We start from the raw sequence: 14,992 nt of genomic DNA, 5'->3' as shown, positions 1-14,992 counted from the left end.
TTCAACATTTTATTTTTAAATCAGTTAAAAAAGTGATGTTTCTGACCTGCTATCGACATCACACCATAACCATCTAGAACGGACTGCCTGCATGGCTTTAACTAAATTCTATTTCCTCTATCGACCAGCAGTGTCATTCTCCAAACTGAACTTTAAGAAATAAGAAACAGCACAACATGCATTATTTTAACCCAAAGTCCAGTACAGGCTTGTCCCATTGAGACCTGTAACACTACCTATCCGTATCCTATCAGCCACCATCCATTTACCCAGCAGGAGGCTAGCAGGGTGCCAGGGTTTAAGTGCCTCACAGGGGGGTAAAGTACACCAGCGATGCCCGCCTCCCAGTGCCAGTGCAGGCCCAATTGAGCCCCCCCCCCCCCCGCCGCCGCCGCCGCCGCCGATGCTGGTTGGCTAGCTTTTGGATGTAATTGAACCAATGACCATGTTGTTATGTTAGCTACTGGCTAAACCCTATCCATGCTGTTAGGCTAGCCACTAGCTATTGTATATCTGTGTAACCTGGCTACTGGCTAAATGTGTTCGAACAAACATAACAGGAGTAGAGTTAGCAGAGCCAAGACCCGCTGGTCCTGTTAAAATGTTAAACTGACCCCCTGTCCTGCTGTTAGGCTAGCTACTGGAGAACTGCGTGACCCCCTTCTACATGTTGTTTGCCTAGCTACCAGCTAACCCTTTATCCATGCTGTTTGGCTACGGCTAAAATGTGTTTGAGCAAACATAACAGGACCCCCGACCTCCATTACAATGCTCACCCCAAGTACATCTACTCAGACCAAGGTCTCTTCCTTAAGAGGACAACACTGGTCTCCAGTGAGCATTGGAGTTTATATAGACTCAACAGTAGTCTCCAGTCTCCAAATGACCACCTAAGTAAAAAGTTCACTTTGCGTTATGTTGTTTCTTTGTTTATCTCCGTCTAAGTAACGTCTCTCCTCATATCCGTGGACTAATACAGATAGTCGACTGCCCTGCTAGTCTACGCACACACACACACACACACACACACACACACACACACACACACAGAGAGAGAGACAAACAGTGCCGTGCTAGTCTGGAGAGATTCAGACAGATGCCCCGTCCCTCCGCAGCAGATAATATAAAGAAGTGGCGTGCCGTGCTATGATTGGCCAGGGGCCTTGACTGCCTCCCAAATGGCACCCTATACCCTATATAGTGCACTACTTTTGACAAGGCTCCATAGGGCTCTGGTCAAACGTAGTGCACTATAAAGGGAATAGGGTCCCATTTGGGAGTTCTTGCCGTACTGATGTGGTCTGCTGTGTTCAGGAACAAAGTTCAGCCTCATCTGGCCATTATTACTGTTGGGAAAAGGCTGTTTACTGTAAACTGTTTACAGAGGTCTGTCACTATCTCTGAACATGCAGGGTAAACACAGGAACACACTCCCACTCCTAATGGCTCGTAAACAGTGGCCCGGGGAACACACACACACTGACAGAGACACACACACACACACACACACACTGACAGAGAGACACACACACACACACTGACAGAGGGACACACACACACACACACACACACACACACACACACAAAAAGACCGCACTCACGGTCACAAAGAACCGGACACACACTCGCCCACACTCAGAGGCTTGCAAACACACACAAATACTCACAAAGACAATACACAAACAAATACACACTCACCCAAAAAATAAGTCACATGCAGACATATGATGTTCTTCTCAAACAAAGTAATTGTACTGCAGTATACCTAAGCCATAAACCCACAATGTTTAATTGGCATTGGAACGTCTCTGTGGGATAATCAAACTTGATCAAACTTGATTTTATATGACAGTGATTCTGTAGGGCATATCTGATTCCTTGGTAACACCCTAAGCAAAGTTAGTTAAGATTCCCCTTTTTTCCCTTTAACCCTTTACACTCGTATCCATATACTGGTTGAAAATGGCAGATTTGGGCACTGATAAGCGCCTAAATTGGAACGCAGTGGCTGTACAGTAACATGCTATAAATGACGTCAAAGCTCAGGGTCTCCGCTTCACAGCGCTGTATGGGTTTTGACTGACAGCCGTTCTGAACTTGAGCACCGCGTGCGACAAGAAGTTGTCCCTCCCACTAATTGGGCAACTTTTGCTAATATTTTGTTGTCTGAGTGAGGGAAATGCTGTAATTTTAAGAAGACTCTATGTATTTTGAAAGATGAGACGTTGAGGATTATAATAAATACTGCTTTGATGTCATACAAGCAAGCCAAACGCCTGTGAGTCCAAATGTGCACTTTACATTTCCATATTATAAAACTCATGTAAAATACAGGGTCAACGTTTATGATCACTATTTTTGATGTACTGTACAGTTACAGGATGACATGGCGTAACACCCTGGGTTGTTCTGAACAGAATGAGCCTATGTTTGTCTTTTGTGAAGATCATTTGCCGTGGAACACGCATCTGAATGCACTCATGACTCCTTTCTATGTGCACCAGAATTACGATCTGAATTTCCCTGTGAATGCCTAACTCTGGAAGATCGTATTTTATAACTTAGCTAGTCATGTTGGCAATAGAACAAGCTTTCAAATTATGCCCACCTGGACGAGATTGTGATTTATAATGGTCCGTTTTGGGATTGCGTAAACAACAACAGTAATTGTGTGATGGAGGGGATGCAGGGTTGTGTTCCAAACAACTACAAGTGTGCTTGGTCTAGTTCCTGAACGACACAGCTAGGAGAGCTCAAAAAAGCACCTTATAGTTGAAGACTCTTCTTTGAGTCATAAAAGTGCAATGAAATTATTTAGAAACTGTGCACACTTTGGAGAGGTGGTTGGCAACTTGGAGACACCAGTTCGTCCTCTCACTCAAATCCTTATCATTGTTTTGTCTTATGTTGCACCTACCCCACATTTTCCAGGAATATTCTTATCAAGTTACACAATGTAGCAAGAGTATTTTCATTATCAACAAATGTGGGGAAAAGTACAGTAAATGTAAAATGCACGTAAAATCAACAGTGTAATGTTTGGATTCTTGTGCCAGGTGAACTGTTGTGTCCTCAACTTTGGTCTAATAATTTCCCCATAATCTCTAAAATGTTCCCTTTCAATTGCTACCATGCTTATGCATATGCTTTCCATATTTATTCTGTAAGAAACATTTCAATTTAGCCCTATCCATATAGGCCAATTCCCACGAGTGTGAAGGGTTAAGATATAAAATAATATAAAAATAAGAAAATTAAATGCCTTGTTCCAATGTCTGAAAAAAAGCATGCCATGATTTATCATCAAGACTTTGTATTACTATTCCTTCAAAGAAAGTTGATGGATAGCTAAAAGGAAAAGTATGCTGGTACGCTTCCTCTGCCAAAAGTATGGTACAACACACACTGACACAAACAGACACACTGACACACTCCGACACAAACACACACACACATACATCCTCTACCAAACGTATGGTACTGCACTTTACAGAATGGTATGAGTTGTTGAGTCATGTCCCAGGTTTTAGATCAATTCTAACACGGACAGTTTGCTTCCTGCTTTATGTGTCTTGTACGCTTAAACAGACAGGTCAAAAATGTAAGCTTAAAAGTGTCTCTGTCCTAGAGTTGACAGGCTAATAATGTTTTTTCCATCTATCTCTTCTTTGTGTATCTCTCCCTCCCCCCATGAAGACCTTACCTCTTTGGGGCAGGATGTTTTGCCATTAAAACTCCATGGTGAGTTTTCCCTCCTCACTTCCTACCTACCTAGCATGCTCGGTTGTTGCTCTATCCTGGCTCAAGACAACATCTTCGTCCCAAATGGCATCCTATTATTTATTTAGTGCGCTACTTTTGACCAGAGCCCTATGGGCCCTGATCAAAAGAAGTGCACTTAATAGGGAATGAGGTGCCATTTGGGACACAGTCAACGACTGAATCCATCACATCTTTTCATTTGTGTCTGAGTATATTGAGTGTATTTTCAACACATTCTGTCAGTTTGTTCAGTCATCATCCCTGAGGAAAACACCATGGAAGTGCTTCTCTGTTATGACACTTGCTCTTTTCCCCCGTTTTTTTTCTGCGAAGTGTTTAATTCTCTTTTCATGCGCTCTTTAAGTGGAATTGAGTTTATACTGGGTGGGTGATTTCACAAGATGCTTGTCTTGTGTCTGTGCGTAAATCTGACGTCAAGATTCACACCAAACAACAGTTTAATTCCACATAAACTGTATAGGGAATTGGGATAGTGGTTTGTATTGAGAAAAGAAAATGGTTGATTTCTGAATTTTTTATTTTTATGGAGGGGTGAACTCACAAACCTAGAGGTATGTTGTAACATCACTGGAACCTTCTTTTCTGGCTACCTGTGGTCTATTTAAACCCACCACTTCTTCATGAAGGTGACCGATCTCTCTCTCTCTCTCTCTCTCTCTCTCTCTCTCTCTCTCTCTCTCTCTCTCTCTCTCTCTCTCTCTCTCTCTCTCTCTCTCTCTCTCTCTCCGTCTCGCTCTCTCTCTGTCTCGCTCCGTCTCGCTCTCTCCATCTCTCTCTCTCTCTCTGTCTCTCGCTCGGTCTCTCGCTCTGTCTCGCTCTTTGTCTCTCTCTCTGTCTCTGTCTCTCTCTGTCTCTCTTGCTCGCTCTGTCTCTCTCTCTCGCTCCTCTCTCTCGCTCCTCTCTCTCTCTGTCTCTCTCTCTGTCTCTCTCTCTCGCTGTCTCTCACTGTCTCTCTCTCTCCTTTCTGTCTCTGTCTCTCTCCACTCTCCTCTCTCTCCTTTCTCTCTGTCTCTGTCTCGCTCCTCCCTCTCTCGGTCTCTCTCTCTCTCTCTCCCTCCTCTCTCTCTGTCTCTCTCCTCTATCTGTCTCTCCTCTTTGTCTCTGTCTCTCTCTCTCTCTCTCTCTCTCTCTCTCTCTCTCTCTCTCTCTCTCTCTCTCTCTCTCTCTCTCTGTCTCTCTCCTCTCTCTCTCTGTCTCTCTCTCCTCTCTCTCTCTCCTCTCTCTCTGTCTCTCTCTCCTCTCTCTGTCTCTCTCTCCCTCCTCTCTCTCTGTCTCTCTCCTCTATATGTCTCTCCTCTCTGTCTCTGTCTCTGTCTCTGTCTCTTTCTCTTTCTCTTTCTCTCTCTCTCTCTCTCTCTCTCTCTCTCTCTCTCTCTCTCTCTCTCTCTCTCTCTCTCTCTCTCTCTCTCTGTCTCTCTCCTCTCTATCTCTGTCTCTCTCTCCTCTCTCTCTCTGTCTCTCTCTCTTTCCCTCCTCTCTCTCTGTCTCTCTCCTCTCTCTCTCTCCTCTCTGTCTCTCTCCTCTCTCTCTCCTCTCTGTCTCTCTCCTCTCTCTCTGTCTCTCTCCAATCTCTCTCCTCTCTCTTGTCTCTCCTCTCTCTCTCCTCTCTCTGTCTCTGTCTCTCTCCTCTCTCTGTCTCTCTCTCCTCTCTCTTTGTCTCTCTCTCTCTCTCTGTCTCTCTCTCCCTCCACTCTCTCTGTCTCTCCGTCTCTCTCCTCTCTCTCTCCGTCTCTCTCCTCTCTCTCTCTCCTCTCTCTCCTCTCTCTGTCTCTCTCCTCTCTGTCTCTCATCTCTCTGTCTCTCCCTCCTCTCTCTCTCTCTCTCCTCTCTCTCTCCTCTCTCTTTGTCTCTCTCCTCTCTCTCACCTCTCTCTCTCTCCTCTCTCTCTCTCCTCTCTCTCTGTCTCTCTGTCTCTCCTCTCTCTCTCTCTCCTCTCTCTCTGTCTCTCTGTCTCTCTCCTCTCTCTCCTCTCTCTCTCCTCTCTCTTTGTCTCTCTCCTCTCTCTCCTCTCTCTCTGTCTCTCTTTGTCTCTCTGTCTCTCTCGTCTTTCTTTTTATTTATTTCTCTCACACTCATTCTCTCTTTTTCTGCTGTTCACATTAAACCACAGACACTGTTTATTTAAGAATAACGCCTTTGTGTTGATCTCATGTTGTTCCCATTGTGGTTTTATAACCCTTTGTTATTTCTGGCAATATGATTGAACAATCGGATGTGCGTGTGCATGCGTGTAAGTCCTAAATTGCACACAGCCTGTCCATTGTGAGCAGGCCTAATGTGGCTTTAGCCATCCGTCTATTTGGCGCCTTTTCTCTGTACATAAATTATATGATGTAATTGGTTAATGTCATGAGTGTCATGTAATGAGTGATTTGCCTCCCTTTCTGGGAAAACGTAGTGCTTATGTGTGAACTTAGAGGAGAGCATTGTTGTCAACTTGGAAATATGGCTGTTGATTTGTTATATACTTATAATAATTTCCTTGATCCTTGAACATTTTGCAATAAGAGGTGGATTGTATAGTCATGAAAAAGCAGTTAGTATTATTTTGTACCTACAGACATTTTACTATTCATGCTTCATTCTGTTTCAAATTAATCTAATTTACCTCAGTTGTGATGAAAGATACCTAATTTGAAACAGCATTTTGTCATAGCCAATTTTCCTCAATGTAAATGGCACAGCCGCGTGCAGGCCTATATGTTTAATATGACGTTTTTGTCCACACACCTCAGTTTGGCCTAAATCTACTGCGAACGATAGAGGACATTACATTTCTCTAAGTTAGCAATGAGTTTTCTAACAGTGCACCTCTGTTAAATACTCAGGAGGGCAGAAAGTCCAGTCTTTCTGTCAACGCTGTCTTGTGAAATCAGATGCTTACAAGCTTTTAAAAAGAAGCCCCATTATGACAGAGTCACTTATGGACAGATGATTGATTGGCTGGGCTCAACGGCGGTGCAGTGAACTTTTCCTCCTCCTCTCACTCTCTCACTCCCCTCTCGTTCCTCCCTGACTGCCGACTCCCTCCATTCATTTTAGGAAATGAATAGCATGTGGTACCTTCCCCAAGTCTTGGGTTTCCTCTTTAGTTGTGGCTAGTTACTCACTCATAGTTTTTAATTGAAGCTTTTTTCTCCCCTCGCTCACCCCCTCCCTCCTCCCATCCCAGTTAGGCTCTTAGTGATTTCAGAGAGCGGTATGCTTTTCAAAGGTACATCATTAGCATTTGTTAGCATGATGTAACCCCCCCCCCCCACAGTAACAGTAACTGCCTGCCTTTTGCTCTGCCTTTGGCTCCAACTCAAGCTAGCTAGTTAAAGCAGTATTGTTTCTGTAACTTCATATGTCCCCGGACTGAGGGCATAACAGATAATTTGTCAAACTTCATAATTCCAATTGTGTTTTATGAACAGTAAGTGTGTTGTTTGGATGGGCTAGAGAGGATGTTGAGATGAGGACCTGGACATTTAACAAGGTCTCTTTTCCTCTCCCATAATGGCAGCATCTCAAATGGCACCCTATCCCCTATAATATAGTGCATTATACTTGTCAAAAATAGTGTATATATAGGGAATGGGGTGCCATTTGGGACACACACAATGACACATACAGTAGCAAGTATTCCTCTTCCCTGAATAACCTCTTCTCTGAACCCTAATGTTCCCTCATTCCCCTTCTCCGTATCCCTCCTTTTTTTAACAGCTCAGGATGGAAGAGTGTGGCGAGTAACCTCTCTGACCACCATTGTCCAATCACACTAGACTAGCTGTTAAATATAGCCTCAGTGCTAACACGACATGGAACCTCCATCTAGGGCTATTCTGGGGTGTGGCAGGCAGGCAGGGGATACAACCATCCCAAAATAAATCCCTCTCTCAGTAGTAGTGTGATGAGGAGGAACATTAGACATAGAGCGAGGAAAGGGGGTTGAAGTCTCTGATTCTCTGAGTGCGTCCCAAATGACACCCTATTCTCTACATAGTGCACTACTTGTTAAAAATGCAGTTTTGTCATCTCAGGGAAGGAATTAGAGGTGGTGTCCCAAATTATACCCTATTCCCTATATAGTGCACTACTTTTGAGCAGACCTCCATGGGCCCTGGTCAAAAGTAGTGCACTAGGTAGAGAATAGGGTGTCATTTGGGACACCACCTCTAATTCCTTCCCTGAGATTCTAAAACGGCATTTGTTTAGTCAGTGCAAGTCAGTCTGCTCCACTCAGTCTGCTCGGCTTCCAAATGGCCTCATCATTACAGCCGTCTGTCTGTAGCTCCAGCCTCCTGCCCCAAGGCCACCTCTGTTTTGGAAGGCTGCTGTAAAATAATAAATGTGACGTTGAGGGATGTGTCCTCCACATGGCTTCTCTTTCTCCTCTCCTCTTCTCCCCTCTCTCCTCTCCTCTCCCCCTCTCTCTCTCTCTCTCTCTCTCTCTCTCTCTCTCTCTCTCTCTCTCTCTCTCTCTCTCTCTCTCTCTTCTCTTTCTCTCTCTCTCTCTTCTCTCTTCTTTCTTCTCTCTCTCTCTCTCCTCTCAGTCTTAATGTTCACCCCCGTTTAGCGTTACACTGAGTGTGTCCCAAATGACACCCTATTCACCCTATGTAGTGCCCTACCTTTGACCAGAACCCTATGGGCCCTGATAAAAGTGTATTGGGAATATGGTGCCATTTTGGATGTAACCTCTGGTCTGCTCTACCCTACAGGCCCCCGCTGCTCTTTGTCGCTGGACGAACTTACAGAAGTGAGGCTCTATCGTATTTGTTTACGGCGAGGGCCCTGAAAATAAATGGAGGCTGTCGGCCGCCGCTCTTGCCCCCCTCTCGCCCTGCCCCCCTCCCGGCCCTCTCCCAACCCCTTGATGGCGCCTCATGTTCGCCTCAGCCCTGTAATAAGAAAGGACTTTGATGGTGTACGTCGCAGATTGAATTATGCCCCTGAGGAAAAGCTATTAGCTTAAATTAAAAGTGGAAATGACATGCGAGTAGTCTTTTTAGTGAATTAAAGTTGCAGAGAAAATGAAGTCTGTTCCCAATACCACAAAAAAACATCTCGTGGAGAGAGTGAAGGAGAGAAAAAATCAGGGATTTGGCTTCGGTTTAGTGACATCCATCTCCCCTCTCTCCCCCATCCCTCTCGGTGTATTTATTTTTCATCATTTATTGATATTAGGTTATATTTTTCTTTTTTTTCTCTTTCCTGACCGGTTCCTCTGTACCATATGGAGTCCAGAGTAGGGCCTGGTCGGTCTATCTGTCTGTTTTAGTCTGGCCTCTGTCGCAGGGTAAAAACCTCAACACTTTCAAGCCACTTCATGTGAGACCAAGAGGAAAATAATGATTTGAAGCGCAGATGAATAAACGTTTGTGGTCATTTCTACTCAGAGAACCGAGCTGTGATCCCACTCCCATTGGCAGACAGTGGTAACCAAGGATTCTTCAAAGAGAGAGCAGCCGCTCTAGCTGATCAGTATGGAGACACCACAAGGAGAACTTATCACAGTCGGTGGTGTGTTTGTGTGTGTGTGTGCACGTGTGTGTGCACGTGCGTGCGTTTGGGCATACATACGCGTGTGTGTGTTAGTACCCAGGCCAGCCCTGCAGCATAGCCCCTTGCAGCAGTCTTTTCTTCTCTTCTCAGCGCCATAAGAGCCGTTTACACTCTTCATTTGTCATTGGGCCTTTCCCCTCGATTCATGAAAACATGTCCTTTTTAAACAATGTTATTCTTTGATGTATTATTCAAGTCTGCCTCCGCCCAAAGACAACGGTGAATAGCGGGGCTATAAAATACCTTTCTTCACACCACACACAGCGCCGTGTGGCAAATGCGTCAGCATGAGATTTCACCCCAAAACCAAAGTCAAGCCACTATGGAATAGGATTTGTGTTCCCTGAGGATATTGAAACCGGTTGACCACAAGCTTTGAGGATTTCAATTTTTTCCCAGTAAGAAAGAGAAGAAGAACCAGAACGTTGGAGAGATGGTGGTCAACCTCACTAAAGAAGAGCCCGACAGACTCCACGTCACTCTCACCACTAGCTGTCAAATACACATCGCACGCCCGCGCACACACACACACACACACACACACACAAATCACGGTGGGTGAGGTTATGACTAACACATACCCCAACCCTCTTTGCCTCCCTCCCCAAACTATTCACCAGCTCCCATATAACTGAGTCTGTTAAAGAGAGATCCAGAGTATGGAACAGGATTTGTTGAGTTTCCCATCTTCAACATATCAGTTATACTTTGATATACAGATGTTGTGTTAGCGAGGTTGAGAAACAGAGGGAGAGAGTGACTGGAAGAGAAAAGGAGAGAGAGAGCGGGAGTGACTGGAAGAGAAAAGGAGAGAGAGAGCGGGAGTGACTGGAAAAGAAAAAGAGAGAGAGAGCGTGAGTGACTGGAAGAGAAAAGGAGAGAGAGGGAAGGCGGAGTGAGAAGGAAGCAGTGTGCTGTGTTGGCTGACCCCTGGCCGTCCGGCCGAGGCTCTGTGTTTTCATAGCTCTGTATCTCCTGGACACGATGACAGACAGACAATCGGATGGATGGACAGATCCAAGGAGGAGAGAGCGAGGGCCGTAGAGTTAGCCAAGGCAATATCCTGACATGGTCCTATCTATCTCTCCATCTCTCCTCAGCTAGCATGACTTACTGTAGATATTTGGTTATTCAGCCTCCCCCTTTATCCAACACTAATAAATACACAGCCACTAACGTTGTCTAGAGGTCTTCCCCCCGTTCTCCCCCTGTTCTACCCAGAAACACCCTTCACACGGTGTAGGCTAAACAAAGACATCAACATCTCCCCTTGTCCAGGGAGTAATTTACGAGCTGCTGACAGTTTGAAAGGAAGAGGAGGAGAGAGAGTTGAGGCCCGCAACAGGTCATTCAACACCTATTAGTGTGTCAGACTGAGGCTGTGTGTGTCAGGGTGAGGCTGTGTTGATGTGTCAGGCTGTGTTAGTTTGTCAGACTGAGGCTGTGTGTCAGGGTGAGGCTGTGTTGATGCTTCAGGCTATGTTAGTTTGTCAGACTGAGGCTGTGTTAGTTGTCAGACAGGCTGTGTTAGTTGTCAGGCTGAGGCTGTGTTAGTGTGTCAGACTTTGTTAGTTTGTCAGACTGAGGCGTGTTAGTGTGTCAGGCTGAGGCTGTGTTAGTGTGTCAGGCTGAGGCTGTGTTAGTGTGTTAGGCTGTGTTAGTTTGTCAGACTGAGGCGTGTTAGTGTGTCAGGCTGAGGCTGTGTTAGTGTGTCAGGCTGAGGCTGTGTTAGTGTGTTAGGCTGTGTTAGTTTGTCAGACTGAGGCGTGTTAGTGTGTCAGGCTGTGTTAGTGTGTTAGGCTGTGGCTGTGTTAGTGTGTTAGGCTGTGTTAGTTTGTCAGACTGAGGCTGTGTTAGTGTGTCAGACTGAGGCTGTGTTAGTGTGTCAGGCTGAGGCTGTGTTAGTGTGTCAGGCTGTGTTAGTGTGTCAGACTGAGGCTGTGTTAGTGTGTCAGACTGAGGCTGTGTTAGTGTGTCAGGCTGAGGCTGTGTTAGTGTGTCAGACTTTGTTAGTTTGTCAGACTGAGGCGTGTTAGTGTGTCAGGCTGTGTTAGTGTGTCAGGCTGTGTTAGTTTGTCAGACTGAGGCTGTGTTAGTGTGTCAGACTGAGGCTGTGTTAGTGTGTCAGGCTGAGGCTGTGTTAGTGTGTCAGGCTGTGTTAGTGTGTCAGACTGAGGCTGTGTTAGTGTGTCAGGCTGTGTTAGTGTGTTAGGCTGTGTTAGTTTGTCAGACTGAGGCTGTGTTAGTGTGTCAGGCTGAGGCTGTGTTAGTGTGTCAGGCTGTGTTAGTGTGTCAGACTGAGGCTGTGTTAGTGTGTCAGGCTGTGTTAGTGTGTCAGGCTGTGTTAGTGTGTCAGACTGAGACTGTGTTAGTGTGTCAGACTGAGGCTGTGTTAGTGTGTCAGGCTGTGTTAGTGTGTCAGACTGAGGCTGTGTTAGTGTGTCAGACAGGCTGTGTTAGTGTGTCAGGCTGAGGCTGTGTTAGTGTGTCAGACTGAGGCTGTGTTAGTGTGTCAGACTGAGGCTGTGTTAGTGTGTCAGACTGAGGCTGTGTTAGTGTGTCAGACTGAGGCTGTGTTAGTGTGTCAGGCTGAGGCTGTGTTAGTGTGTCTGACTGAGGCTGTGTTAGTGTGTCAGGCTGAGGCTGTGTTAGTGTGTCAGACTGAGGCTGTTAGTGTGTCAGGCTGTGTTAGTGTGTCAGACTGAGGCTGTTAGTGTGTCAGGCTGTGTTAGTGTGTCAGACTGAGGCTGTTAGTGTGTCACACTGAGGCTGTGTTAGTGTGTCAGGCTGTATTAGTGTGTCAGACTGAGGCTGTGTTAGTGTGTCAGACTGAGGCTGTGTTAGTGTGTCAGACTGAGGCTGTGTTAGTGTGTCAGGCTGGGTTGGTGTGTCAGACTGTGTTAGTGTGTCAGGCTGGGTTGGTGTGTCAGACTGTGTTAGTGTGTCAGGCTGAGGCTGCGAGGCCAAGGAGAGTTCAAGTACTGGACAGTATGCCGTCACACTGGATTCAACAGAACAGCTGGGTAGATAGTATGGAAAATGTTTGAAGAATTGATCGAATCATGTTTTCTGGTTATTTTGAAGTGAATTGTTGAATATTACATTTCATTATAGAGATAATTTTCATGTTACAAAATCTTGGACTGTGTGTGTGTGTGCACGGTTGGTTGTGTGTGTTCAAACGAGCTGGCGTGAGTGTGTTTATGTATTAGTGAGGTCTTCCTGGTTAGATCAGAGGTTAACCTCTCCTGTGTTAGTGTGTCAGACTGTGTTAGTGTGTCAGACTGTGTCAGACTGTGTCAGGCCCTTCAGCCTCCATCCACTCTCTCAGGGTTCAGCTGTTAATACCAGGCCGGGGGTTTTACTGTCCACCTTGGTTATAGGGCTGGACAATAATACCAGGCCGCTCCGCTACTGTTCTCTGATCACTAGCATATGCAGCCCTATCACAATACTGAACCTTTCCTTTCCTGTGTTCCCTTTCATCCAAACGGTCCTGACATGTCTGAATAGTCCAATAACTCTTAATAAATTCTCTCAAACTGCTAACTCAAAGTGAGACCAGGAGAAGCAGCTTTAAGACTAGCAGCATTTGAGACACATGTTCAAGCAAGTGATAACCATTATGGCATCCTCAGGTATTTGCTGAAACTAATTTCTATTAGTGTGTTTGTGTGTGTGTTCTGGCGTGTGCATATTAGCGTGTGTGGACACACACACACACATGGTCCTCAGTACAGTCCATGGTCAGTCTGTAGTGGTTTGAGTGTACATGGCGTGCTTCATGAGAAAAGGAAGGATGTAATCAACTAGCAACACAGGCTTTAAAATACCATAGACATCCTCTACAGAGCTGCAGTCCTGATTTACAGGCATGGGAATACAGACTCACAGACACGTTATCCCGTTCAGACTGCAGGAACCCTGTATTGAATGAGGGAGGAAATATCCTGTATTATGTCTAATGATGTTGGAGTCAATTTTACGACTGTTTTTAATTTGCTGAATAATAGAGACCAATACATAAATCATTTGTCCAGACACGGGCACAGTGAAACAATTCAGAGCAAATATGATTTTTCACTTCTATTTTTTTGCTACCATTTTAAGTCATGCTCATCTCTTTATTTAGCTAAATTGCATGTAATGTAATTGTGTTAAAAGCTTGGCTTGTTCTTTCTTCACAGATGTGGCAGTGTTTGAACTTTATCTCAAACCAGATTGGGCATCATTCTCTCAACAACATTTGGCAACAATTCTCTCTCCTTCAGCTTTAGTTCATCTAACAACTCAAACCGCCAGACTTTATTTTCTCCAAGAGGAGCACCCTGTGTCTGTGTCCCCTTGGCTGGGTTCTCCTACCAACTCACCCCCCCCCCCCCTCCTTCTCTCTGTCTCCTGCAGCAAAGCCAAGCCTCCCCCTCAGATCTCTCCCAGTAAGTCCAGTGGCGGAGAGTTCTGTGTGGCTGCTGTCTTTGCTGCCTCACGCTCCTGGTACATGACCAACCCCAACATGAAGAGAGAGAAAGGTGAGGAGGGGTCGTAAAGGCTTTGTAGCGTTATGTTCATCATTAGATCCCACTAGTGCATTAGTATCCTAGCTGTGACCCCCAAAGCCACCATCACACTAAAACAGTTTAATTTCATTTTAATTTGGCAAAATGTAAAAGTTCAAAATCTGTGGGAGAATTGTAAATACCATGAATACTTGGAAACTTGGCTCTGGGTGTTGACCCCTCTTAGACCCCTGTGTAGACGCAACATTAAGGTCAGGGATGTACAAACCCACTCAGTGAGACGATGGGCAATGTAGACAAAACACTTAGCTAAGTCACAACAACATGCTCCTCTTACTTTGTAACGTTGACCTGTTGACCTCTCCTGTTCCTCAGACCAGTCCAGCCGTTCAGTGGTGGAGTCCCTCTACATCCTCAGTTGCTATGGCACCCTGGTGGAGCACGTCCTGGAGCCTCGGCCAATCAGCACAGCCCAGAAGATTAGCGATGACACACCACTGGAGCTCAACACATGTCCACGGGCCTGCTGGAGCCTGGCCAGGTAACTGACCCTTCCACAGACACTCAGTTTTTCCCGCTCTGCTAAGCTGTGGTTCATGTTATGAAGATTTACATACAGTAATATATTGTACAGTTATACAGTATTGTGTGTGATTTATACAGTCATGTGTTTGATTTATACAGTAATGTATGTGATTTATACAGGAATGCGTGTGATTTATACAGTAATGTATGTGATTTATACAGTAATGTATGTGATTTATACAGGAATGCGTGTGATTTATACAGTAATGTATGTGATTTATACAGTAATGTATGTGATTTATACAGGAATGCGTGTGATTTATATAGTAATGTATGTGATTTATACAGGAATGCGTGTGATTTATACTGTAAGGTGTGTTATTTATACACTAGTGCACTACATTGGGAATAGGGTGCCTTTTGGGACAGATCCTGAGATGTTCTCTGTAATTGAGTTGTGTGTTTCTCTCCTATGTTGTGTTTGGTTGTTACAGGACTCCTCTGTGGAATGAGCTGCAGCCTCCTTTCCTCTCCAACCACCCTCTGGTGCTGGCCTCTGACCTGGTGCAGTATTACCAATACCTCCTGGCTGGATGTAAGTGTTATACACTGTGTGTGTT

General features: G+C 45.3%; 1 protein-coding gene across 1 annotated transcript in view; it reads left to right on the top strand.

Annotated features, from left to right (window-relative positions):
- LOC311106157 (BCAS3 microtubule associated cell migration factor-like) overlaps positions 1-14,992 on the top strand; it is a 193,000-nt gene that overhangs the window by 94,152 nt on the left and 83,856 nt on the right. Inside the window, exons 17-20 of the mRNA XM_084148484.1 lie at positions 3,697-3,741; positions 13,735-13,859; positions 14,223-14,388; positions 14,867-14,967. Coding sequence (XP_084004610.1) covers positions 3,697-3,741; positions 13,735-13,859; positions 14,223-14,388; positions 14,867-14,967 — 437 coding nt within the window. The remainder of the gene's footprint in view (positions 1-3,696; positions 3,742-13,734; positions 13,860-14,222; positions 14,389-14,866; positions 14,968-14,992) is intronic.

This window comes from Coregonus lavaretus (assembly GCF_964263955.1).
Source record: "Coregonus lavaretus genome assembly, chromosome: 30".
Taxonomy (NCBI): Eukaryota; Metazoa; Chordata; class Actinopteri; order Salmoniformes; family Salmonidae; genus Coregonus; species Coregonus lavaretus.
The sequence above is the reverse complement of the archived record's forward strand: the minus strand, read 5'-3'. Positions and strand labels throughout refer to the sequence as shown.